The sequence below is a fragment of the Oratosquilla oratoria genome, chromosome 7 (assembly GCF_046742065.1).
Source record: "Oratosquilla oratoria isolate Oo_2021 chromosome 7, ASM4674206v1, whole genome shotgun sequence".
Taxonomy (NCBI): Eukaryota; Metazoa; Arthropoda; class Malacostraca; order Stomatopoda; family Squillidae; genus Oratosquilla; species Oratosquilla oratoria.
In genome coordinates, this window is record NC_134783.1 from 24,943,647 (window position 1) to 24,971,631 (window position 27,985).

The 27,985-nt window shown below is 38.2% G+C and overlaps 1 protein-coding gene across 3 annotated transcripts; it reads left to right on the forward strand.

The window, feature by feature from the left end:
• The first annotated feature begins 3,142 nt into the window (after positions 1–3,142).
• Positions 3,143–27,985, forward strand: LOC143027007 (3-hydroxyisobutyrate dehydrogenase, mitochondrial). 3 transcript variants are annotated; one of them, XR_012966553.1, is made up of 8 exons: positions 3,143–3,302; positions 9,975–10,066; positions 12,516–12,694; positions 12,801–12,922; positions 14,051–14,261; positions 14,465–14,579; positions 20,437–20,563; positions 20,754–20,855. XR_012966553.1 is itself a non-coding variant. In XM_076187830.1 (8 exons), exons 1-8 carry the CDS (start codon positions 3,227–3,229, stop codon positions 25,425–25,427), a joined length of 999 nt encoding a protein of 332 aa, XP_076043945.1. In that variant the 5' UTR covers positions 3,144–3,226; the 3' UTR covers positions 25,428–27,985. The 3 variants fall into 3 exon arrangements, 2 of the variants coding, with proteins under 2 accessions (XP_076043945.1, XP_076043947.1); XM_076187830.1 differs by lacking the exon at positions 14,465–14,579 and adding an exon at positions 25,338–27,985 and having other exon boundaries at positions 3,144–3,302; XM_076187832.1 differs by lacking the exons at positions 3,143–3,302; positions 14,465–14,579 and adding exons at positions 8,477–8,525; positions 25,338–27,985.

Here is a 27,985-nt window from a genome sequence, read left to right on the forward strand (position 1 = left end):
TGATTTTTTTTCGCAACTAGACTTTCTTCAATATCACCACTCTTCACACATCACCTGTATGTTACTTTACTTGTAAATGTCTTATTTTCTACCACTGAATCAGTATGTTATCACTTCACTTGTAACTCTTATCATCTACCACTGAATGTGCATGCTATCAACATCAACAATATCGTTCTCTCCCGTGTAGTGTTATGTATCTGGGTAATTCGTGCTTGCGTAAGGGGCAGGCATCCCACCGCTAGCCACCACTGTTACGCTCCTCCGAAGACCAAGGACTATGTCCACTGGAAGAAGCGAACTAGAGTAATTGCTAGGTGAGAGAACAAAACCAATGGTCTAAGTTTATGTGTTTATTTCGAGTGCTAGAGTGTGTGTATGTGTGGGAGTGGAAAATCAGACTACTTGCCTTGACCTGATACTCGGAGCAGCTGTCTAACGACTGACTTTCTTCTGTCTTTCTAATTTAAGGAAACCTCGGTTACTGTTAAGCACCTCCCTCTAAGGCCGTACAGTTCATCTTGATTTTTCTATGATTGGCTTAAGCTGTAGCCCTTACAAACTTTTGTCCAATAGCTACAGTCACTACACAAAGTGGGCTGTCCTAGCCGAATACACCAGGTCTTTTCATTCACTTGATATATATATCTTCCTCGATAAGGGCCGTCATGGGATGCCCAAACATTTATTTTTCTGATAAAGCTTTTAGGCAAGGTCATGGTGAGGTCAGGTAGGGGTATGGCGAGATTGTGAGAGTCAGGTTCTCACACACCATCTCCCCGCCAATTAGAGCTGGAGTAACGACTCACAGCCCAGCGATACTGAAATTGTTTCAAACCAGGGCGGGATTCGAACTTGGACAGCTGTAATAGCGGTCGCGAATGCTACCACTGCGCCGTCGAGTCGTGTGTGTGTGTGTGTGTGTGCGCGTGTGATATATGTTAGTATATATGTATGTGTGCACAATACATGTTTATACTCATGTATGTGTGCACAATAGCCCTACATTTTATACTCATGTATGTGCGTATGTGTACAGTATTTACAAGTAAACAGTATACAAGGCAAGGGGTGTGTAATGTTTTCATGGTTTTCCAACGTTTATGTGGCTACGACTATTTGGAAACTGAAGCACAAAGTAGAGTTGAAGGGTTCTGAGAGATGCAGATACATATGCGTCTTTTTTGGTACAAGATAATTTTACAAGCAATTCAAATCAATAACCAATACAAATTAATTAGTCAACATATGTTAAGTACAGATTGAGTTACAGGTAAGAATATAACATTATTAGTTATCTGTCACTTTATTATTACTTACTATTTATTTGTTTGTTTTTTAACTACACCTATGCAATTATTTTATTTTATTTGTTATTATCTATATTATAATAATTTATTTATTTTTTATTTATCATTATTTATATATATATTATATATTTCGCATCCGACCTAGTTATGGACCAAAAGGTCTCCTGCCGGCATGCTCCGCCTTTGTTATATACTATGGATAAAAAAAAAGGCTTATTTCTATCTAGCGTTAGACCCATCTTTGACTATGCGGTACAGTTTTGGTCTCCGTCTTATAGAATTGACATCAGTTCAATAGAATCAGTACAGAGAAGAATGATCAAAATGATACATGGGCTCAGAAATTTACCTTACGAAGAGAAGCTTAGGCACCTTAGCTTACATTCTCTGGAAATACGCAGAGTGCGGGGTGATCTAATAGAGGTGTTTACGTGGATGAAAGGCTTTAACAAGGATGACGCAAAGTCATTATATTAAGACAACAGGGCAGGACTCGCAGTAATGGATTTAAACTGGACAAATGTATATTTAAGAAGGAAATAGGCAAGAATTGGTTTACTAATAGGGTGGTCAACGAATGGAACAGACTTAGTACCCATGTAGTGAGCGCTGGAACTATCAATTGTTTAAGAAACAATTAGACAACTTTATGGATGGGGATGACACGTGGTAATTGGCATGGAACTGCCTAGTGTAGGCCTCATGGTCTCTTGCAGTCTCCTTCATTTTTATGTTCTTATGACAAAATAAAGCAAACGCATTTCACATCCTTACAATTATCAAGTCTAAAAACATATAAAATATGAAAAAATGTTATTATATAAATCAATAACCGGTAATCGAAATTTTTTCATTTACCATAGTAATGACAACAATAATGGCATAAAGAATAACATCGAGACAAATTACTAAGTGTATAATTATCATTATGTAAAATTCCCAATACATTTGAAATGTATATTCAGTATTATAAAAAAGTATACGTTCCGATTATGTTAGATTGGGTTGAGTTGGATTGTTAGGTTTAGATTAGGTTAAGTTAGATTATGCTGGTTCATGTTCGGTTATGTTAGTTTAGGACTAGATAGCCAGTGATTGATCAGGTCAAGTTAGGTAAACACTAACTTATATTGAACATCGATATGGTTTTAGTAGTTCAATCTTACCCCAGTATGGAACACAAAATAGCCTATATAACTACGTTTTCCCTTATTTTGGTCAGTTTAGGGTGGTAAAGGTTTACTAAAAATAAGAAAAAGTCATCTTGGCTCTACGTGTTTGAACTGCTAATTACTGGTTGGTTGTGAAATTAAGTACGTGACATTAATTCTAATAAAAACAATATGATCTCATTGCATGAATACCTGATCATTCAAGTCCGTACATATTTCCACTTAAACGAATGAAATTAGTATCTTAATACTATAGCATGTTTACACATCAAGCGAGCGAACCAGACTGACGGAGAGCGTTCCCAGTCACCGGCCTTGGACATTCAGGTGCCTCAGATTATGCAATCGCAGTTTCATATTTTGCTGATTTGGTTGTACGTGCTTGCTTGCACGTCCACATCTATTTTTGTGTGATCACGTGTACATTTTATGTTTGCTATGAATAAATGTTTATTGTTTAAATGACCCTGTAAAATAAATAATAAAAAGAAGTTTGAGGTGTGTCAAATAAACGTTGGAGGGTTTGGTATTGTGTGATTATTTTCGTTGTTGCAAGCAGTGCTTATTCAAATAATTCAATAGAAATCAACTCTAATTCCGTATAATCCTAAAAGTCAATATAATATAAATGCAATCTAAGATTAAGTGTAATAAAGACAGTTTATTAAAACTGTACGATAAAATTTCGTCACGTTTCAAAGTTGACCCTCCCTTGCTCCAGCTGTTCAAGCAGAATTAGTAAATATGGCGTTAATCAAAATACCATGTCTTCTATATTCAAAAAATCTAAGTAGTATTATGGTGAAGCGATGTTTTTCAGGTATGAAAACCATCTACACAACTTGTTATATAATTCTATGTGTGAATTATTGTTTGCTCATGTAGAAGTAGTTAGAATACTGCACAAATATTCAGCCGGAGTATTAAGGTTATTAGATGTGTAGACTTCATTCCACCCATTTTGTAGAGTAGTTAATCTAATATCCTTTATTGTACCTCAATATACATGAATTATAACAAGCCAAAGATTAAAGAATTTATTTACTCGTTCAAATTAAGCTGTCATTTTTTATAACGAAAGATTTAAGTTTTGATCAATTTCAAGGGACCGCAATTTCCATAACTTGTAAGCCCTTTAATTGACTTAAAACATGATATTGGGCTTTTGTGAGTAATTCCGAGTACATTTTTACATTTTTACCTCTGACTCAGTCTATATTGAATATTCCGTACATTTGTTGACAGTTGTTTGAATTGCTTGTAAAATTATTGTAATGAAATAAATCTAAAGGGAGGAGGAATTAAATTAATTTATTAAAGGTAAAAGGTGCAGTTACTAAAGTACACACAGATTGTATTTCCCCAGTTATTTTTTATTTTGAAAATTTATTATTTTTAATAAATTAATTCTCATACCTAACTGCTTCAATTAAAAAGCTATGGTGCTATTTAATTTCTGAAATTTCACACCAGCCTTCCAGTCTATTTAGATTTTAGTCACTGAATTAGTGTTTATGATGTTAACCTCAATCTGCACATTCTGGGTAAAACATTAGAATCTTTCAAACATGGATATCTATAAGCTATCATGGAACTTACATGTCTAATAGCTCCTAGCCTAATATAAACTAATCTAACCTTGCCTAATAATTATAATGTAACCTTTCCAGGCATTATTTTAGTTGTGCACACCTATGCAATATGAATATAGTAATAGAAAATTGGATAAAATTTTGTCAATTATAATACATGAACGTAATATGCAATTTTCTTGGCGGAAATAAAAAACAAAAGTCCTTGCAACAAGCAAATTTACTAATGAAGGAAGCTGCTAGGATATGGTCTGGACGCCATGCCAGTCCAGTCATCATCAGACTATAGCATTTATGTTGTGGATTGGGTGTTCTCCAACTCCAAGTGATGTTGATAAGCACTTTTACAAAGACAATAGGGCTTCCTTGGACTTTGAGTGAACACGGAGTTCTGCCGTCGTCTGTTAATTCCTGAGGTATAATAGTAATCAGGTTGTCAACATCCGTGACGACAATGATGACGATGACCAGGATGATCTTTAGAATTTGAGGTACCGAATTACTAAATATAGGTTAGGTTACATAGGTTAGGTAGATAAGGTAAGGTAAGGTAGGTTAGTTTAGGTTAGAATAAACTAATTTACCATCCTTTCATTTCTTTGACCTCGGGATCTATCAAAATAAACACGGCATATTGTTCAGCCGCCATGACTTCATTTGTTAGTAAATAGGTTTTAGCAACTTTTTTATTATTGATTTCTGCCAAGAACATAGGATATGATGTTGATCTTTTATAATTTACATAATTAATAATTTTCTATTGCTATATCGCATAGGTGTGCACAACTAAAAATTTACCCCTTTCCATAAAAAAAAAAAGGTCTTTCAAATGTAAAAAAGAAAAGTGAAAAATGTGTTTGAAGGCTACAGGAATAGAACTGCTGAAGTTGGGGGGTGGGTAAATTATTGATTTGTGAAGAAAACTAGTGCTGTATCAGCATTGTAATAATCGCACTCAAACCTACAGGTCAAATTCAGTTTAATTTTGAAATTGCTTGTTTGTGTCTGTACATGTTTAATAATCAATCGGTTGCTGCCTCAAATTTCACAGAGTGGAAAACCTGCATGCCCACAGGCCTTGGAACCTCCCATGATGGCTTTGGGAATGGTGAATTTTTAGAAGTGCACACCTACATGATATAGCATTAGAAAATTTAATAATTTTGTAAATTATAATACATCAATGTAATAGTGGTTCCCAAACTTTTTTTGTTGTGGAACCCTTTGACATTATTTGAAAAAAAAATGGAACCCAAAATAAAACATACTATATTGAAAAATTAATTTATTTTAAACAAACATACTTAATACTCAAAATAGTAAGTTGTACATAATTTCCTTAAAACAAACTATACTGAAAAATGAATTAGTTTTAAATAAACATACTTTTTACTCAAAATAGTAGGTTGTACAATATAATTTCCTTAAACATACTATACTTTGCATGTTTGGTGAACTTTAGCTTATGACCTACAAAACCCCTGGCCTAGCTTCACGGAACCCACTTTGGGAACCCCTGATGTAATGTATGTTTTTCTTGGTGGAAATCAATAAAAGAAAGTTGCTAAAAGTGATACACTAATAAAAGGAGCTGTGGCGACAGCTTGAGGCACTATCTTTGTTTTGATAGATGTGGAGGTTGAAGAAATTGAAGAATGATAAATGCATTTAACCTAACCTAACCTAACTGAACCTGCATTTAGTCATGCACTACCTGTAACTCTAGAGGTCATCAGTGTTGTCATCATCAGGGATGTTGAAGGCTGGTTTTGGCATCCAACCAGACTGTTGGGAGTAGAGGAGTTTCATAGCGTGAAGAATAGCATAGATCTCGGCTCGGTAGCACTTTTTTAAAATGTGCAATGACAGACGTGTGAGACTGATCTAATACAGTAATCCCTTGTTTATTGCGGTAAATTGGTTCCAAGACCGGCTGTGATAACTGAATTTCCACGAAGTAGGGACACCATATTTACAGTATTTAATGTGTATTTGGACTTCCTCCCTGTATTGTTAACAACCCATCCATTACAGTACTCTATTAATAACAAGGACAACTGTTAAGCAATAACACTTATAATTAAAAAAAATGAAGATTGTTACTGTACTCAACACGAAAGAAGTTGAAGTAAAACTTGAATGATGATGGTGATGAAATTGCTGCGCAGTTGAAATGATGATGATGAAGCTGATGATGACTTCTGCGCAGCTAATGATTGTATTTTACGTCTCTTCAGACGGCGGTGCCCTTTTCTGGGACACCTCTTCCACTTCTTCCGAAGGTGCAACTGTAGTAGAGCAGCAGGATCTGGCTCTCTTTTGCGAGGCTTCAAAAACATTGTGATAGGAAGTTGCTGCCGCTGCTTCTTTTTCCGTTCAAAGAGCATATTGTAGGGATTCATGACTTCGTCGACTGTGTTGCAAAATTGCACAGAACGAACCATGTTGTCGTCCCATTCCTATGACCCCTTTTTCAATTCTTTAGCCAGGTTGCAGAGCTTGGCCAGCTGTTCCAAAGTCAAGCCAGTTTGGTTGACAACTTCTTCCATTTCGTGCTGGTTTTCTTCTTTGCTGGCCGACTTTGTCAAGTCTTCGAGGTCTGTATCAGTTAGTGGCTGGGGGTGGCAATCTAATAACTCATCGATGTCTCCCACGGTCATGTCTGCAAATCCGTCACCTCCAATGATCGCGTCCATACGGATGATAATTTTATTACAAGCCGTAACCACTCTCTTCACCGACTTATTAAAGCTGATGGCAGCCGTCTTCCTAATGTTAGTCTTGTCCTTCTTGATGTAGCGAATGGTGGACTAGTTCACACTAAAATGGCGGGCTGTGGCAGTGAAAGTTCTCCCTTCCTTCAACATATCCAGAAGTTTCACCTTCTCAGTGATCATCATCATTCTTCATTTGCAGTTAGGCTCAGTACCAGCCTTGGAAGAAGCAGCATGGTTGGGAGCCATTGCAGGGGATGAAAATGCAAAGTTCAATACAAGGAAACAAAAAAAATCACGCACAGTGCAGCATAAAGTAGTACAATAAACTGCTCGGTGAGAAAGCTCGAAGCAAAATGGCGTGAGAGAGAGACAAGGGAAGATGCTGCAGATCTGAGCATCGGTCAAAGCACCAATCATAGGCCAGATTACAATACAGAAAGCTGTGATTCGTCATCTCTCTCCATTGCACCAATCACAGGCCGTCTTACAATGCACTTTGTCACAGAGATGGTACACTTTGCGTTTTCTGAACAACAGGATACGCAGGTACTGTATGCGTATCGCATTCTAGTTTTTTTTTTTTTGTCATGTGAGTTACAAGTTCAAATACTCCTGTATATATTTTTTTTTTACTATTTTACGCTTGTTTTGTTGTTCTTAGACTAGGAAATAATATTAATATTTCAATGGATTTAATGAAAATTTTTAGGTCTTCATATATCGCAATTTTTCTATAATTTTCCAGAAACTCCGCAATATATTTTCCATATATATATTTTAAAAATCCACGAAGTTGTGAATCCACGATAGTTGAACCACGAAGTAGCGAGGGATCACTTCTCGCCATGACAGACACGTAAGACTGATTCAATAACTGGCTAACAAGTCCTAGAGGTGGGAGTCAGGACAAGAAGCTTTGCTTCTTATTTCCTCACTGTTTCCCTATTAGGTAAGGTGACGTCACTTGGGGTGGGAGAACACCTGGTACACAACATCAAAGTTGACGTCAAACTGACATTGATGTGATTAGACAAATGACAATATGGTGTCTCTAACCTATCATTGCAGCTCCGTTCAGTAGTCTAATTGCTCTTAGCAAGTTTTTTTTTTTGTTATTGATTTCCACCAAGAAAAACATATATTACATTGATGTATGATGGTAGTCAGGAAGACACTGTGGGAGGTATTGCAGATGTATGGGATAGGAGGAAAGCTGTTAAGAGCAGTCAAGAATTTTTACGAGAGTAGTAGAGCCTGGATTGTTTGGATACATGGGATTGTGTGGATACATGGAAAGAATGAGTGAAGAAAGATAAGTAAATGAAGTGTGGAAAGCAGAGGTGGATAGAGTGAACATGAGGGAGTGACCAAGGATGAGGTGGATGGATGGGGTAAAAGGAACATTGGAAAAGAGGGGAATGTCTGTTGAGGAAGTAAGGGAGAAGATAGAAGATGGGGGTGAATGGAGAATGATTGAGTATGGATGATGCTGTTATGCATGGAAGGGAAAGGGGGATTAAGAGAGTATATGTGAATGATATTTTGACACAACCCAAAGGGATTTCTTCCCGTCTTCTCATTTTCTGGATGAGGGGACGGACAGGGGGTGGTGGTCGCTGATTAAACGAAGCTGCCTTACTCTGGATGTACTGTGTCTTACTGCATTGCTTCTGACCCAGGGCAGTGGGTGATACGCAGGGATGACCCATCATCCAGAAGGAGCCAAGAAAAGAGGTAGGGGGGGGTGAATGGGAGAGTATGTGGGGAAGAAATGGGTTGGAGTGGATTTATGCCTTTGACTTTGGCTACCTCCCTTGTAAGGGGTAAAAAGCCCTTGGTATATGTATGTATGTATGTATTATAATTTACAAAATTGATATTTAATTATCTACTGCTATATCTCGTAGGTGCGCACTTCCAAAAAAATACAGAAATTTTAGACTGTCATCTGTGTAGTATCAATGTGGGACCATTTCTGTGTCATTGGCTCAGAATGACAGGGAGAGGAGAAGTCAACAGTTGTCAGATGCCCATGTGTCATATAATGAAAGAAACATAGTTGATGGGGACCAAGTGCCAGATGGAGGTGAGGGGGTTGTCAGGCTTTGAAAATGGGCAGCTTTGTTATATATCTTGGAGGATTATCATATGTTGGTACCAGTCATTGCTCCTTGGGGTTTAGATTATGAGGACCAACAACAGGTACCTGCAGGAGGTGACCTGGCAAGAAGGATTGCCAAACCATCTCTCTGCCACCTGTCTTCAAATATGTTAACTTCCTGGTCACTCAGTCTTAAGACTGTAGTTTCTCCACCTTTGAATACAAGGAAAATTGACAGCCATGAGCTCCTTTCCCTATTCTACTACTTTCAGCAAGTGACATAAAAATAGTCCCACACAATTACAACGTTGACATCAGTTCAATATTTCTTCCCATAGAGAATGTGGTCCATCCTATACTCAGAAGGACCTTTAGCCAGAAGGCCCAGTAGTCAGAATTTTTTTTGTCAAAGTTAGTTATGGTATAATTTAAATGAAAAAGACTGCTGTAATTTGCTGAACTTTAGCTTAGGTGAGGTTTATTTTATGAAGTATATTTTATATATTTTATCTAGTATATGAAGTATATGTATATGAAGAACATGTATATGAAGTATATTTTATAATTCATATGGTATTCATGGTATACAATAAGCTAATATTTTATATATAGAAAGTGGTTCAATAAAGTAAGAGACTATCCATTTTTTGTGTGGAATTTCAGCTTGTTCAACTATCCTTTCTCCTATATTCCAAAGGCTAAGACTGAAATTTTTCCTTAGCAAAAATTTTGTTGGCTACAGTATAGCCTCCCGATTTTCTGACTAGCGGGCCTTCTGACAAGTAGGGCTTTTGACTATTGGGCCCTCAGAGTATAAGGCTGGACCCTAGTGAACTATTGGAAAAGCTGAAGACCATTGCCAGTTGCTGTGAGACTGCAGATTTCCAGTCAGCAAAACTTGAGGCATGATTGATTGAAATGAATGCTTTAAATTGTTTATAATTGTGTGTGAACATTTGTATGCAAGTATTGTGTTACAAGAAGTAATAGAGTTTACTATGCCTGTTGGATTTATGTTTGCATGGTAATAAATAGTTTTGTCTTGTAAATTATATACTTAATGCTTTGTGATTGAACCACAGTGAGCAGCAGTGTAGCTAATGCCCAGGCTCGGGTGGGCATCATCGGTTTGGGCAACATGGGAGGTCCGATGGCCAGCAACCTGATTAACAAGGTAATTGGCTATTATATTAAATGCATGGTGATAATTAGTTAAAATGTATAAATTAAATTTTATAATCATTACTTCTATTAAACATAAGATAATCGGGCCTGGTCATTGTGTAGCCTTGAACATGGGTCTCTCTGAGTGTGAATCCAAAGTTTTACTGTGGCAATGGCTGGGAGGTGCTAAGATGAGAGAGAGGGTGGAGGGGTGTGGAGTGTATTCAGGGATGGAATGGGTGGGAATGATTTTATGCCTTTTCCTTTTTGGCTACCTCCCTTGTAAGGGGGAAAAAGCCTAGGTATATGTATGTATGTAATGGTCGGGCCTGATTGTCTGCATAACATTGCTGCTAGTAGCCATTTATTCCATAATAATACATAATGTTTAATCATATTTGTCGCATTGTTACAAACGATGACATGGAAGAGCTAATGTGTTATTAGTATGGAAAATATGAAAATTGCAACTGGAGGTCATACATATACCAACGGCTTTTTCCCCCTTACAAGGGAGATAGCCAAAGTCAAAGGCATAAATTCACTCCCACATATTTCATCCCCACATACTCCACTCCCATTCACCACCCCTCCCTCCCTCTTTTCTTGGCTCAACTTGGATTACAGGTCATCCCTGCATCTCGCCCAATGCCCTGGGTCAGAAGCAGTGTAGCAAGACACAGCACATCCACAGCAAGGTCACTTCCTTTAATCGGTGACTCCCCCTCTCTGTCCCCTCATGCAGAAAAAAGAGTAAACCAGGAGAAATCCCTTTCGGATGTGTCAAAATATTCACACACATATTCCCTCTCCCCCCACCCCCCACCCACTCCCATGCATCACAGTATCATCCATACACAAACCATTCTCCACTCACCCCTATCTTCAGTCTTCTCCCTTCCTCAACCAACATTGCCCTCTTTTCCAATGCCCCTTTTATCCCATCCATCTATCTCATCCTTGGTCATCCCTTCATATTCACTCCCTCCACCTCTGCCTTCCACACCTCTTTTACTAATCTTTCTTCATTCATTCTTTCCAAGTGTCTAAACCATCCCAATACTTTCATCAACCCTATCTCCCAACTCCCTTTCCATCCCCACTCTCCTCCTCACCTCCCCATTTCTCACTCTATCTAGCTCCAACCTAGTAACCCCCACCATACTTCTCGGGCATTTCATCTTAAATGCATTTAAACTCTTCCTCTCTTCCTCTGTTATTTTCCAAGTTTCTGCCCCATACAGTGCTGTCAGCACAATAACTCCTTCATACATATCAACAAATTAGGAGAAACTTTCAATTTATTAAGATCAATGAAAGTGGCCTTTGACTATGTGGATGAAGAAATGGTAAAGAAAATATTAGTTACATTGATAAGACCAAAATTGGAGTACGCTGCAACACTATGGACACCTAGTACTAAAAAGAACATAAAGAATTAAGAAAGAATTCAAAGAGCAGCAACAAAGATGGCACCAACACTCCAAATTGACATATGAACAAAGATTGGACAAACTTGAACTACCAACCCTGGAACAAAGAAGAGAAAGAGGAGACCTGGTAACCATATACAGAATTATGAAAGGGATGGAAGTCTTGATAGAAATGACCTATTAAAGTGGGATAGAAGAAAAACCAGAGCGCATGAAAAGAAACTTAAAAAGGATAGCTACAGAAGATATCTGAAAAACAAAAGCTTCCCACACAGAGTGATAGATATCTGGAACAAACTGAATGAAGAAACAGTGAGTGCAAAAATTATACAAGAATCTAAGGTCAAACTGGATGCTGAAAGATACAAAAGTGGGTCACTATGAGCATAGCTCTCTTCCCGTAAAATACAACTAGGTAAATACAACTAGGTAAATTTGGGATTCATCTTATTTGACTAATTGATCCACCAGAATTTCCAATATTCATAGAAAAAAAATCACATCAATAACTAATATTTTTCATCACATTCTGAATGACTGCTGGGTAAGAGTTTATACAGTAAAATTCCTTTTATCCGACCTTGGTGGGACCTACCCTAGGTTGGATGTTTAGAGAAGTCAGATGTTTGGACGTACACTAAAAGGTGAAGGGAAAAAATCACTGGTTTGAGACAGTTTCACTTATTTATGGTACAATAAAGCATAATAAACGGCACAGGAGAGTAGGGGAGAGATAACTATCAAAGACCAATTGTAAAAGACACTGAAAAGCCTGCGGAAATAACAGCTGACCTGAGTGCCATGAGTTGGTAACAGTGATAGCAATAACTAAGCAACCACTTGACAGTTGGATGTTTGGACAAATTAAACTTTTGTTGGACTTGGGATATTGAAGAAAAAAGTTGGATGTTTGGACTATTCGGATTTTTGAAGGTCGGATAAAAGGAATTTTACTTGACCATAATTTTTACAATTTATACATATCAAGTTTAGCATTAGTAATTTTAATTCCCTTTTTTTTTAAAGGGTCACAAAGTGGTTGTTTATGATGTGAATGAGGAAGCAGTAAATCAAGTTCAGAATGTGGGGGCCGAGAAAGCAGCATCACCAGCAGAAATTGCCAGCAAGGCTGACCGAATCATTACAATGTTACCCAATTCACAACACGTCATTAGCTGTTATGCTGGCGAAAAGGGCATATTTGAGTAAGTTTTAGGAAGTTTGATAAATGCATTCTGGAATTCTGAATGTCAAATGTTGATTTTTTTTTTTTTTATATACTCTCTCATGTCATGTTTTCACTTTTGTCAGAAATGTACAGCCAGGAACCTTACTAGTTGACAGCAGCACTATAGATCCGAATGTTTCAAAAGACATGGCTGCAACAGCTCTGAAGAAGGGAGCAGTATTTATGGATGCACCTGTGTCTGGAGGTTAGTGTTTAGCAGTTCTAGTCTAACATTTGACCCATTGTGTTGGGAGAGATTTTCCCTTGATGGAATAATATCATGTGGTGGATGTTTGCTGGCTGAGTGGGTAAAAAAGTCACAGCTTGCGGCAGGGGTTGAAATGGCGGCAGTTCAAACCTTGCTGCTAATGAATTGGACCTAGGGCATAGTTTGTTAAATTTCATGCTACAAGTTCCTTTGTAAAGGGGCACTGCCCTAGCCTTCTAATGGTGGAATTTGTGATGTTAAAACAAGTGAAGTTGGAGGATTTATTAGTACGATGTTTTGCTTTAATACATCTTTTTTAAGTTGTACTTGAAAAAGCTGTAATAAGCGAATTGTTAAAACAAAAAAGGTTCCATCCTCACATTGTGTTTATTTCGATAGACTTGTCAGCAATTGCCATTTTCATTAATATTTTAAACCAAATTATCAAGCTGGCACTCTCAAATGGGTTAATCAAGACAGACTATAACCCATTAGATAGTGATGAGTTTCTTTTGTCAGCTGACAAAAATCATGATAGTAGCTTGAAAGAATAGAAGCAAGATAACAGTTCTTTCAAATGGGGAAGTCTCTGGATTGTCTAAGGCTCTAAGCGATAGATATGTTGTAAAACTATGTTCATAGAGTAAAACTTACCCAGTTTATAAGTGAATGAGCAGTGAAATAGGTGATTATTCATCATTATTAAAAGCTGTTTCTTACAATTATTCTTTTTGTTAATTGTGCAAGGCCATGCGTTTCAGGAACTTCTTTGTAGTGGGGGCCATTTAGCACAAATTTTAGGGGTTAGTATGTAATAGCCAGGAGGTGCTAAGATAAGAGGGAGGGTGGAGGGGAGTGGAGTGTATTTAGGAATGGAATGGGTAGGAATGATTTTATCCCTTTTTCTTTTTGGCTACCTCCCTTGAAAGGGGGAAAAAGCCTTGGTATATGTATGTATGTATTAAAAGCAGTTTCTTACTTGTATAATTGTTCTTTTTGTTAATTGTGCAAGGCCATGCATTTCAGGAATTTCTTTGTAGTGGGAACCATTTAGCACAAATTTTAGGGGTTAGTGTGCAATAGCCATTTGGTAGCCTTATTACTGATGCAAGATCATCTTTATAGGAGTGAATGCAGCAAAAGGAGGAACTCTAACATTTATGGTGGGAGGTGAGGAAAAAGAGTTTGAAGCTGCCAAGGCCCTTTTGTCGTGTATGGGTAAGAACATCGTGTACTGTGGTGAGGTGGGCAGTGGACAAGCAGTCAAAATATGCAACAACATGCTCCTGGGAATTTCTATGATTGGTGCTGCTGAAACCATGAATCTTGGTATCAAGTAAGTGTCACACATTTGAGCTATGAAATATTGTGGGTTAGAGAAACAGAACAGGAATGAAATTGGGAGAAATATACTATTCTGTTTCTGTCTATATACTGAGAACTTTTTCCCCCCATATAAGGGAGGCAGCTAAGTCAAAGGCTACCTACTCCCATCCATTCCAATCCCATCCACTACCCACTCCCCCTCTCTCACCTTAGCTCATCATGGATGACAGGTCATCCCTGTATCTCGCCCACTGCCCTGGGTCAGAAGCACTGTAGTGAATTCCAAACTGAAACCTGTGAAAAGTCTGGGGTAAACTTACTCACTACGGTAAATATAACAAAAGAAAAAATTAAAAGGTGTATAGACAAACTCAAAAGTTAATAAAACACCAGGGCCTGACGGTTGGCATCCAAGAATCTTAAAGGAAATGAAAAATGAGATTGTTGTTCCATTAGAAATTATTTTCAAGAAATCCATCATATCCGGAGATGTCCCAAGAGGGAAGCTAGCTAAAGTTACTCCCATATTCAAAAAAGGTGACAAAAAGCAACCAAATAACTATAGGCCTATAAGTTTGACTTCAATCGTAGGAAAAATAATGGAAACTATCATCAGAGATGCTATCGAACATCATTTAGAAAGTAACCGTTTGATAAATGATAGCCAGCATGATTTCAGACGGAAACGTTCTTGCGTGACTAACTTACTCGAATTCTACAACACAGTTATCTTGAATTATGACAAAAGAAACAATATAGATTTAGTATATCTAGACTTTGCAAAAGCTTTTGATACCGTCCCACACGAAAGACTACTTACTAAATTAGCTTTGCATGGAATAAGTGGTAGCCTATTAAGTAGGACTAGTAATTGGTTGAATGGTCAAAAACAGAGAGTTGTTTTAAATGGAAAAACTTCTGGCTGGAAAAGTGTTGCAAGTGGAGTTCCTCAGGGTTCCGTTCTTGGGCCACTTCTATTCATAGTATATATAAATGATATAGACCATGGACTAAAATCTACTGTTTCCAAATTTGCTGATGATACAAAACTGTGTGGAGTGGCAAATAATCACTCAAACCAATTAGATATTCAAGAAGATTTAGATAAATTACAGCAATGGTCTGAAAAGTGGCTAATGAAATTGAACACAAGTAAATGCAAGGTAATGCACATAGGTAAAAACAACAGTAAGTACGATTACAAGTTATTTGGAAATTCGTTAATAAAAGTGGATAGTGAAAAAGATCTCGGCATAATTATCAGTAACGACCTCAAATCATCCAAGCAGTGTATTTCAGCCTCTGAGAAAGCAAATAAGATTCTGGGACTGATTGCGCGATCTTTTGATTTCAAAAGTCCATCACTCATTAACAAGCTATATAAATCGTTAGTTCGTCCACATTTGGAATATGCTGTTTCCGTACGGTCACCGAATCTCATTAAAGACATTGACAGACTGGAAAAAGTACAACGGCGAGGCACAAAACTGATTCCAAATATAAAAAATAAATCATATGAAAATCGATTAAAACACATGAATCTGTTTTCCCTAAAAAAGCGTAGACTCAGAGGTGACTTGATACAGGTCTTTAAGATTTTAAAGGGAATTGACATCAAAAGTGACAAAATTTTCACATTGAATGAGAATCAGACAAGAAACAATGGTCTCAAACTGTCTGGAATTAGATTCAATTTGGAAGTAGGTAGAAACAACTTTGCCAACCGTGTAGTTAATGAATGGAATAAACTTCCTGCACAGGTAGTGCAATGTAGTTCAGTTTGAAGCTTTAAGAATCATTTAGATAAATACCTAAGTAAGATGCTGTAATGATTATAATTTATCTTATATTATTTGTTTTTGTTTTGTTATCATTTATCTGTCTGATTTTCATTTATTATTAGTTATATGTCAATTTATTATCATTTACTATTTACCTGTTTGTTTATTATTTAACTATACCTATGCATTTATTTATGTATTTTATTTGTTATTTACATTATTATACATACATACATACATATACCAAGGCTTTTTCCCCCTTCCAAGGGAGGTAGCCAAAAAGGGAAAGGCATAAAAACACTCCCACCCATTTCATCCCTAAATACACTCCACACCCCTCCCACCCTCCCTCTCATCTGAGCACCTCCTGGATGACGGGTCATCCCTGCACCCTGCCCACCGCCCTGGGTCAGAAGCAGTGTCGCAAGACACAGCACATCCACAGCAAGGCCGCTTCATTTAATCGGCGACCCCCCCTCTCCGTCCCCCCTTGCATATAAGGAGAGGACTGGGAGAAATCCCTTCGGGCTGCGTCAAAATTTACTCACACATACTACCCCACCCCACCCCCCCGCCCATTCCTCCTCATGCAATCACAACATCATCCATATACAACCATTCTCCACTCACCTCTGTCTTCCGTCCTCTCCCTTCCTTCCTCAACAGACATTCCCCTCTTCCCCAAAGCCCCCTTCACCCCATCCATCCACCTCATCCTAGGGCGTCCCCTCATGTTCACTCCCTCCACATCTGCCTTCCATACCTTTCATACATTATTATAGTTTTTATTTATTATTTTATTAGTATGATTTTTTTTTCGCATCAGACCTAGATATGGATCAAAAGGTCTCCTGTCGGCATGCTCCGCCTTTGTAATCTTTGTAAAGACACAGAAATATACAGAATCCTTGCATCACATCCATACACAGCAATTCTCCACTCACCCCTGTCTTGTGTCTTCTCCCTTCCTTAATAGATGTTTCCCTCATTCCCAATGCCCCTTTTACCCCATCCATCCATCTCATCCTTGGTCGCCCCTCATGTTCACTCCCTCCACCTCCGTCTTCCTCACTTATTAATCTTTCATCACTCATTCTTTCCATGTGTCCAAACCATCCTGATACTCTTTCATCAACCCTATCTCCCAACTCCCTTTCCACCCCAGCTCTCCTCCTCACCACCTCATTTCTCATTCTATCCAACCTACTAACCCCTACAATACTTCTCAGGCATTTAATCATAAACACATTTAAACTCTTCTTCTCGTCCTCTCTTCACCTTCCCATTTCTCACTTTATCCAGCCTAGTAACCCCTACCATACTTCTCAGGCCTTTCATCTCAAACACATTTAAACTCTTCCTCTCTTATTTTCGATGTTTCTGCCCCATACAGTGCTGTTGGTACAATAACCCTTTCATACAATCTCCTCTTGGCATCCATTCCCAAATGTCTATATCTCGTTACACTTTTTAGTCCCCCAAGGCATTTACTTGCTTCTCTCAATGTACATTTCACCTCCACTCTCCCACCACATTCACACCCAAGTATCTAAAACTATCCACTTCCTCCAGTCTCTCTCCCTGAATACTCCCAATTTGCTGCCATTCTCTCTCCTTTGTACATCTCATCACCTTACTTTTACCCACATTTATCTTCAACTTCCTTCTTTTCCACACCTTCCCAAACTCCATCACTAACTTCCGTAATCCCTCCTCTGATCCTGCTACAAGCACAGTGTCGTCAGCAAACAACAACCGACTTATCTCCCACTTTTCTCCATTTTCTTTAATGTTCTCCAATCCCTGGCCCATTATCCTTGCATTTACCTCTTGCACCACCCTATCCATATATAAATTGAACAGCCAAGGCAACATAACACATCCCTTGGAAAGCTCCACCTTTACCACAAACCACTAAACCACTCACTATCTCCATATCTAATTCTAACACAGGCTCTATTACTCTCGTAAAAACTCTCAACTACTCTTAACAGCTTTCCTCCTATCCCATATATCTGCAGTACCTCCAACAGTGCCTTCCTGTCCACCCTGTCATAACCCTTTTCCAGGTCCATAAAGGCCCAAAAAACATCCTTACATTTTCCTAAAGCTTTTTCATATATCTGCCTTACCACAAAAATTTGATCCATGCAACCCCTACATGTCCTAAACAACACTGTTCCTCACCAATTACTCCCTCTGTTCCTCTCCTAATCCTCTCAATGAAAACCCTCACATAAACCCTCCCAACTACACTCAACAAACTAATCCCTCTGAAACTACTACACTCACATTTGTCCCCATTTCCCTTGTAAAGCAGAACTATACAGGCATTCCTCCAATCCTCTGGCACTCTACCCTCTTTTAAACAAATATTAAACAACCTCACCAGCCAGTCCACCATTACTATACCTCCCATTTTTAGACACACTGCATGACACCCATCTAACCCAGGTGTCTTACCTGTTCTCATCATTTTAATAACTGGTTTCATCTCATCTTTTCTTATTTCTCCTCCATTTTCCTCATTCATCACTGTCATTTTCTTTGTGCTTCCCACTGCAACTACCTTTCCCTCCCTATCCTCTTAATAGCAACTCCCTAAAATACTCTGTCCATCTTCCTCCTATGGCCGTCTCATTATCATTGCACCATCTGCATCTTTTACATTTTCATCTCCACTTGATTCACCTCCCCTTCCTCCTTTAATATCCTTCCAAAACATCTTTTTATTACTTTTAACATTTTTTTCATACTCCTAACACATTTAACATATGCTCTCCTCTTTGCCTCCTTTATCTTACGAGTATGCTTTACTTCTCTTTTCTTTGTACTACTCATATGATTCTCTTGTCCTATTTTGCATCCACTCTATGAATGCTCATTTCTTCACTTCTACAACCTTCTTTGCTTCATCATCCCACCACTCGCTACCCTTCGATTTCCTCCCATTCTCCTTGTTCCACACACCATCTTTGCACTTATTTTGACTTCCTCCTTGAAACATCCTCATTTATCCTCCACTCCTGGTTCTACCCTCCTTCACTCCCACTCTTTTCTCAGCTTCTTCTTGTACTCCATTTATTTCTCATTTAAGGAGTGTACTTACCACCTTCCTATCTTCTATCGTTTTCCTCTTTCTCCATCTATCCTCCACTCTCAACTTGCCTTCTATCAAAAAAAATGATCTGATATTCCTCCACTCTCCCCTTAGAACATATACCTCCAAAAGTCTTCCCATGCTTCTCCTGGTTATTACTATATAGTCCATTAAATCCCTATCTACCACCCTTCCATCCACCACCCTTTCCCATGTGTATTTATGCTTGACTTTCTTCCTAAACACTGTACTTGCTATCATCAAGCCTCTTCTAGACACATCACCATCATCTCTACTATGATTTTTTCCTGGAACTTCACACTTTCCAACCACTCCATTTATTGGTTTGTCTCCTACCCTAGCATTGAAATCTCCCAATACCACTACATTGATATTTTTCCCTAGACCTGCTATGCACTCATTTAAATTCCTAAAAAGCCTCCCTTACCTCTACACTCTTCTCACTACCAGGCCCATATGCACTTACAAAGGCCCACATATCCCTTCCCAGTTTCACCTTCATTCATGTTAACCTTGAAAAAATCTTTCTCCACTACACACTTACTAGTATAGCCACCCCTTCTCTCCCTTGTCCTCTCTTCACTCCTGATACCCTCCCAACTACACTCCCAAACACAAACTTGCCCCTCCCTTTCAACTTAGTTTCACTCAAGGCCAACACATCCATCTTCTCACAAACATACTGCCAATCTCTTCCCTTTAACTCTCATCTGTACCACATCTGCATACATTAAAAGACCCAAACCTTAAGGTTCTAGTTGGAAAACTCTTCCCAGACCCTCTTAAGCCTTTGCTTTTCTTAAGAATGTCTCCTTTGGGGCTACAAAGAGTAGGTTGCCTAGTCCTTGGCATTATTCTTTCTCCCCTACCACAGTGTTCACTGAAAAAGGAGGTGAATATTCAGAGAAGTGGTACAGGACAGTATTGAGAGTGGGGGGACAGCATAACGGAGGGACAGTTGCAACATAATAAAGTAGCGTCATTTCTCTATGAATAGAGATTTCCTCTATCACAAGCAAAATGATGTGTGGCTCTGGTCTATAGGGGCACCCCACATAGACACTAAAGTATCAACTGCATGCTACTGAGCAACTTTTAACTCCACCATAACATGCAGCCAAAACCCCAGACAGGGAGAACAGAACAGATGTTGAAAAAAGAATTTGGGGAAGATGATAGAACATTTTTTTTTTGTGTTCTTTTTATATCAAAACAAGTATTGAAAAAATAATTTCGGGAAGATGACAGAACAGTTCTTTTTTACGTGTTCTTTTAACTTTCAGACTTGGTCTTGATCCCAAGCTGCTCACCAGCATTCTAAGCACAAGCACAGGTCGCTGCTGGTCAATTGACACATACAATCCAGTTCCAGGTGTTTTTGAGAATGTTCCATCCTCAAATGACTACCAGGTAAGGCTGTTGTGAATTTACGAATATGTAGTGAAGAGAAAAATTTTTAGTATTGTAATGTGAAATTGTGAATATTCAGAATTAAAATTTGATTTTATTTGTTCATGAATGAGTTTAGGATGATATGTAAGACTGCCCATTTTAAGTTTTGGATTAATCCCACTCTACATTAGTCACTTTCATTTTTCAGGGAGGCTTTGGCTCAGCATTAATGATGAAAGATCTTGGTTTAGCCCAAGCTGCAGCTACTAACACTGTGATTCCAACACCTCTTGGAGGCCTGGCTCTTCAGGTAACATGATGATGCTTTTTTTTTTTTTTTTTTTGTATTGGCTGTACGTTATTGTGGGGTGAAAAGCTGCTCAGTAGCATGCAGCTGGGGTATTGGCCGCATGTTATTATGGGGTTAAATGCTGCTCAGTAGCATGGAGCTGATATTTTAGGGTCTATGTTGGGCACCCCTATGGACCAGAGCCACACATTTTGTCTGTGATAGAGGAAATCTATTCATAGAGAAATGATACTTTATCATGCTGCATCTGTCCTTCCTTTATGCTGTCCTGTACCACTTCTGTGAATATTAATTTCCTTTTTCACCGAACCCTGTGGTAGGAGAGAAAGAATAATGACACACAATGTTCCCACTTGAGTTGTAAAATGCAACAAAAATGGGACGGGGATAAGACTAGGCATCCTACTCTCTGTAGACCCAAAGGAGACATTCCTGAAAAAAGCAAAGGCATAAGAGGGTCTGGGAAGATTTTTTCAACTAGAACCTTAAGGTGTGGGTCATTTAATGTGTGTGGATGTGGTACAGATGAGAGTAAAAGGGAAGAGACAGGCAGTATGTTTGTGAGAAGAAAGATGGATGTGATGGTATTGAGTGAAACTAAGTTGAAAGGGAAGGGCAAGTTTGAGTTTGGTAGTGTAGTTGGGAGGGTGTCAGGAGTGAAGACAGGACAAGGGAGAGAAGGGATGGCTATACTAGTAAGTGAAGGGATAGGTAAACATGTGGAGTGGAAAGAGGTTTCTTCAAGGTTAATGTGGATGAATGTAAAACTGGGAAGGGAGATATGGGTTTTTGTAAGTGGATATGGGCCTGATAGTGAGAAAAGTGTAGAGGAAAGGGAGGCTTTCTAGATAGATTTAAACGAGTGCATAGAGGGTTCAGGGAGAAATGGCATTGTAGTGGTATTGGGAGATTTTAATGCTAAGGTAGGAAATGAACCAATAGAGTGGTTGGAAGGTGTGGAGTTCCAGGAAAAAATTGTAGTGGAGAGTTGATGGTGGAGATGTCTAGAGAGTTGTTGATATTAAATACAGTGTTTAGGAAGAAAGTCAAGCTTAAGTACACATGGGAGAGGGTGGTGGATGTAAGGATAGTAGATATGGCTTAAATGGACTACATAGTGGTAACCAGGAAAAAAGTAGGAAGAGTTGATGTATATGTTGTAAGGGGAGAGAGTGGTGGAATATCAGATAATTTTTTGATGGAAGGTAAGTTGAGAGAGGAGGATAGATGGAGAAAGAGGAAGAGGACAGAAAGTAGGGAGGTGCTTAGGGTAAATTGTTTAAATGAGAAAAAAAAAGGAGTACAAGAAGCTGAGAGAAGAGTGGGAGGGAGTGAAGGATAGAGTAGAACTAGGACAGGAGGTGGAATTGGGATGGAACATGGAGAGAGTCACAAGGTGTGCAAAGTTGGTGTGTGGAACAAGGAGGATGGGAGGAAATAGAAAGAAGGGTAGAGAGTGGTGGGATGATGAAGCAAAGAAGGTTGTAGGAAGAGAAGATATGAGCATTCACAGATTAGTTGAAAAATAGGATGAGAGGTACAAAGAAAAGAAAAAGTAAAGTATAAGATAAAGGGAATTAAAAGGAGAGCAGATGTGAAATGGGGTAAGAATATGACAGAAAATTTTGAAAGTAATGTAAAAATGTTTTGGAAGGAAATTAGGAGAGGAAGAGGAAGCTAATCAAGTAGAGAAGAAAATGTAAGAGGTGCAGATGGAATGATGATAGTGGAAGAGATGGCAGTAAGAGGAAGATGGGCAGAGTATTTTAGGGAGTTGCTAAATGTGAAGGAGGATAAGGAGGGAAAGGTAGTTGCATTGGGAAGCACTAAGAAAATGACAGTGATGAATGAGGAAAATGGAGGAGAAATAAGGAAAGATGAGATGAAAATAGTTATTAGATGATGAGAACAGGTAGGACACCTGAGTTGGAAGGGTGTTGTGCAGTGTCTAAAAAAGGGAGGTACAGTTATACATATACCAAAGGCTTTTTTCCCCCTTACAAGGGAGGTAGCCAAAAAAACAAAGGTATAAAAAACCATTCCCACCCATTCCATCCCCAATACACTCCACTCCCCTCCACCCTCTACCCTCCCTCGTATCTTGGCACCTCCTGGATGACGTGTCATCCCTGTATCATGTCCACTGCCCTGGGTCAGAAAGAGTGTTGCAAGACATAACGCATCCAAAAGGTTTCCTGTTGGTATGCTCTTCCTTTGTAATCCTTTGTAAAAAAAGACAAACATGATGTATTGTGGCTCTTGCCACTCATTTTATGTTCAGTTAAGGGAACTTCATCTTAGAAAGTTTATATTTGCTAATGTCCATGTACAGACAAAGGACTAACAATGAGTACCTGCTTGTGGTGGTCATGCATGACCTAGATATGGACCAAAAGGTCTCCAGTCAGTATGCTCTTCCTTTGTAAATCTTAGAGTTATCTCCCCACTACACTTCAAATTCTGTAAACACCTTCACCTTCATCAGGAAGTGCACCTGAGAGTAGGGTTGTGCCGATTAATCGGCATTGGCAAGAATCGGCACTTTTTTGGTAAATCAGTATTGGTGAGAATCTGCTTTTTTTCACAATTGTCATCGTCATTGGCAAAATTTTGCCGATTCTCAAAAAATGCAGATTTGCCCAAAAAGTGCAGATTCTTGTCGATGCTGATTTGCCAAATAGGTGCCGATTCTTGCAGAGGCAGATTAATTGGCACATCCCAACCTGAGAGAGGCTGGCACTCTTGTCTCTAGACTTACTAAAGATCTCTCAGTTATGACTTGCTCACTGCTATTGAGGCTGCAGGTTTCCGGTCAGTGAAAGAAGCTACAGTTATTATTATATTTAAGTAAATATTTACTTATTACAAGTAGATAAAGAAATGGGATCTATATGAAGAGGCCTCAAAACTGAATATATATTTAGGATTCTCCAAAACAAGAACACCCGCACACATACATACATGCGTACATACATACATACATACATATACCAAAGGCTTTTTTCCTCCTTACACAGGAGGTAGCCAAAAGAAAAAGGCATAGAAACCACTCCCACCCATTCCATCCCCTACATACTCCACTCCCCTCTATCCTCTTCCCTCCCTCTTATCTTGGTACCTCCTGAACTCACAGAAACCAAAATCCTCACCAAATCCTCACTGTTCATCAATAAGACAGTACCAACACAGAATAGACTAGTGTTGATACATGATCTGTGCCAGTTCCAACAAACGAGTGAGTTTTTTTCCACAAGGAAATCTGGATTTCTACATTTTTTTTTTCACACAAAAAGAAGGAATCATTATATACACAAATAAGGTCATTGCAACATATAATTCTTCAAAATCTACACAAAAATAATGGTAAGCAGTTTAAACTTTTCCACAATTTTGTGGAAAATTCCCATAAAATGGCATCAGTGGAATAGACCTAGCCACAGATTCAAACTACCCCAGATGCAACCATGACACATAAGACATTGGACACCTCATGCTACAGTGCCTCACATTAGCAATCCCCAGCCAACAACACACCATCTCTCCATGTGACTTGTGGTTCCACCAAGAGCAGTGGTTCCCCCTTTTTTTTTTAATCTTTAAAACTATATGTACTAAGTTAACATTAATCCTAACTGCAATGTTTTCTTGATTTTTTAATGTCACCCCTCCATTAACCCCCCAAAATTTGCCCCCAGTTTGGGAACCACTGACCTAGAGGCAGTTTGTTGGATTCCTGGAGGCTATGGGTGTTCTGCTAGAAAGACCAGGGGCAGTGGATTGATTGAATTGGTCCTTAGGGCTGGGGATATTTCGCAGAAGAGGGTAGAGTGGCGGGTTGATTAGTGTACACATGTTTATTTTTAATACACTTGAATTTAGTTGTAAAGGTTGATGACTTGTAAAGTTATCATAAGTAGAGGCTTTCTAAAGGCTGTTTTGGCAGGCAAGTCTTGTGGAAGGACTAGAATTTAATAAGTATTTTCTCTTCACTTTCTGATATGTAAATGTTTTATAATCATTTCTGGATCAGCAGCTATGTTAATCAGTAGTTTATATTTCTTTTCATTTCTAGATTAGTAGCTATGTTAATAAGTATTTTATGAGTAACTATTAGAAAGTAAGGTTTCCAAAGAAATATTACTAACCTTAAAGATATTAACAATACAGTGAGTCCTCCTTATACAGTATTTCTTTATCTGGTAAATTCACAGTTATGGTATTTGGTAATTACTACCCTTGATTCTATTTACGGTAAGAAAAATTCACAGATACTGTATCTGCTCGTGTTTTGAAGAGGAAAGAGTAGGGAGAAGGTATGTCTGCCATATTCTATTATTACATGTTATAATGGGTTCGGTATACGGTAATTTCAATTTGCGGTAAGGTTTTCAGGAACGCATGTGTACTGTTTAATGAGGACTTACTGTATAAGTATTAACAAAAGGTTTAACTCATTTTAATTGACAATATTTCTTGTTGTAGATTTACCGTACCATGTGTGCAAATGGGTACGCTGAAAAGGACTTCTCCTCAGCGTACCACTTTTTCAATAAGCAAGATGACTCCTCTTGAACATGGACGAAAAAAACACGTTAAAAAGACAGAAAGAAGACAAATGTCTAAAGAGTGTCAAGTTTTGAAATCTCCATGTCTACTTTGTAATTGTGTCAGCAATTTGTCTCTGAAGAACAAAATGAAATCGTTCCAAACTATAAATGTGCTAAGAAGTTTATGAATCACTAGCAGTTGTAAGTAAGAATGCCTCTGTAATGTGTAGTAAATCGTAAAGGATGCTAACTATTGGGTCAGATTTGGTTAGATGTTTTAACATTTCCTGGAAATTATGTACCAACTTGAAGATTCTGTAGTTTTAGTGTGGTTGTACTATTTATTTGTATTTGAATAATGGTAGCTTGTTGCTATATCACTTGGAGGAACAGGAATACATTATGTAACACACACATACAGTACACAACGTAACACTTACGTAATGCTTCTCCCAGGGTTGTCATTTAGCAGAAGGACTGTTCCCCCCCCCTCCCCATCTGAAGAACCGTGAGAACCTTGTTTGACCCCATCCCCCTCCTATAGACTAGGTGTGATCTGCCTTGTTGTGTCTCATAAGACCTTTTGTGACCTAGGAAGACCTTGTCCTTCTTAAAGGCTTTTGTGGTCACCAAAGAAATTTTTAATTATGTATCTTCCTTGTATAAGTCATTTTGGATTTGTTTATGATGTTTGAAAGTCACTCATCTATCCCCACCATTTTTTTTTTCCTGTCCATCTTAGTTCCTTATGGATGATGGGTCATCCCTATATCCTGCCCACTGCAGTTGTCAGAGGCAATGTAGCAAGGCAGCTCCCCCACAGTGTGGTCAACCGCCAAAGCTGGTTTATCCCTACCACTATTCATACATACATACATACATACATATACCAAGGCTTTTTCCCCCTTACAAGGGGGGTAGCCAAAAACCCATAACTCCTTTATAAGGGAGGTAACCAAGTCAAAGGCACGTAGCTACTCCCCCCCATTCCACTCCACTCCACCCCCCATTTCCTCCCTCTTATCTTAGCTCCTCATGGATGACTGGTCATCTCTGTCTCCTGCCCACTGCCCTGGGTCAGACACAATGCAATAAGACACAGTACATCCACAGCAAGGTTGCTTCACTTAATCGGCAATCCCCCCCATTCCGCCCCCTCATGCAGAAAAATAGCAGATGGGGAGAAATCCCTCCAGGCTGCATCAAAATATCATTCACACATAACCACTCCCTAAATCCCCCCCCCCCCACTCCAAGACAACAGCCAAAGCTGGAAGCTGGTTCATCACCACCACTATTTTATAACACCTCACTCACTCAATAAATATACAGAATAGTCAAGAAAAAATACTTTTGGGCTGTGTCATTTTCTTATACCTTTAACTTTGATAAAATTGTTGATGCTTCTTCCATCTCTATTGAATAATACCAAGGGGATGGCCGAGTGAAAACAATACACCCATTTCATATACAATTAAAACTTGTTTAACATTTATTGAATGTACAAACAAAATTTTACTTCTTAGATTTAATCTTTTGCTCAGTCTTGTTATGCACTATTTAAACCAGTTAAGTACTTCTGTGTAAGTAAACACCCATTTGATTTCTGTGTTGTGCTTGATGGCAGGAATATTTTTCTTAATGTGCAGCTTATGAATGGATCTGGCACATCCTCATGAATACTATAGCTTACTTGTTGGATTATTTTTTTTATTTATTATTGTTGTTATTCTATTAAGCAAAATTTTGAAATATTATTATTATTATTTTATTTATTTTTTGTATTGTCTGACCATTTTATTCAATTGACGGATGAACACGAGACTCAAGGATATGAATGAAATGGAACATGTTGGGGGTTCATTCTTCTGTCAAGTAAAATTGTCAGACATATGGAACAAATTATGTGAAACATCCCACCCTTTGTAAGGGTTGGAGTATCCAGGATTATCTCTCATATGGTTTGTTGGTCAGTGATAATTTCGTATGATTTGAGAGTATGTAGTAACTTATAGGTGGATGGTGTAAGACAAAAAAAAGAAGAAAAAAAAAGTGTGTGTATTCAAAGTATTGTAGTATTATTTTTTAGTGGTATAGGGTGTAGATAATGATCGAGAAGAGAATTTCATTGAACTATGTATATAATAGTTTTTATTTTCTCTGTAACTTAAGATTGAAGTAGAATTTGCAATATATTATTTTAATATGAATTTTTGTGTGTATACATCTTAAACTCATTTGCTGCACCATCTCATCTCCAACCTATTGTTATTCTACTGATATTATAGATATTAATTGAGGAGGGTATTAACCTTGAAGAATTAAGGAAATTTGGTTTGGTCAGGTTAAATGTATATCAGAATCGAATGTTGGAACTTGGTGACTATTCAAGTTCATGCCTTTGAAAAGATTTTACTTTGTGTCAATAGTTGAAGTAAAATAGATGATTTTTCTTTTTTGTTTTGTAAAAAGAGAAAACATTAAAAAGAAAGTTGTATTTTTGTAATGAGAACAGATGTAAAATTGTGTATTGTGATTGTTTTGATGGATGTGACTTCTTTATAATAAAGTTGTATACTAGCA

Bases quoted from the DNA above. Each gene is read 5' to 3' on its own strand.
- LOC143027007 (XM_076187830.1), top strand. From the start codon at position 3,227: ATGGCGTTAATCAAAATACCATGTCTTCTATATTCAAAAAATCTAAGT. The intron at 10,067-12,515 runs GTAATTGGCTAT...TTTTTTTTAAAG, and splicing joins CCAGCAACCTGATTAACAAG to GGTCACAAAGTGGTTGTTTA. The intron at 12,923-14,050 runs GTTAGTGTTTAG...TCATCTTTATAG, and splicing joins GGATGCACCTGTGTCTGGAG to GAGTGAATGCAGCAAAAGGA.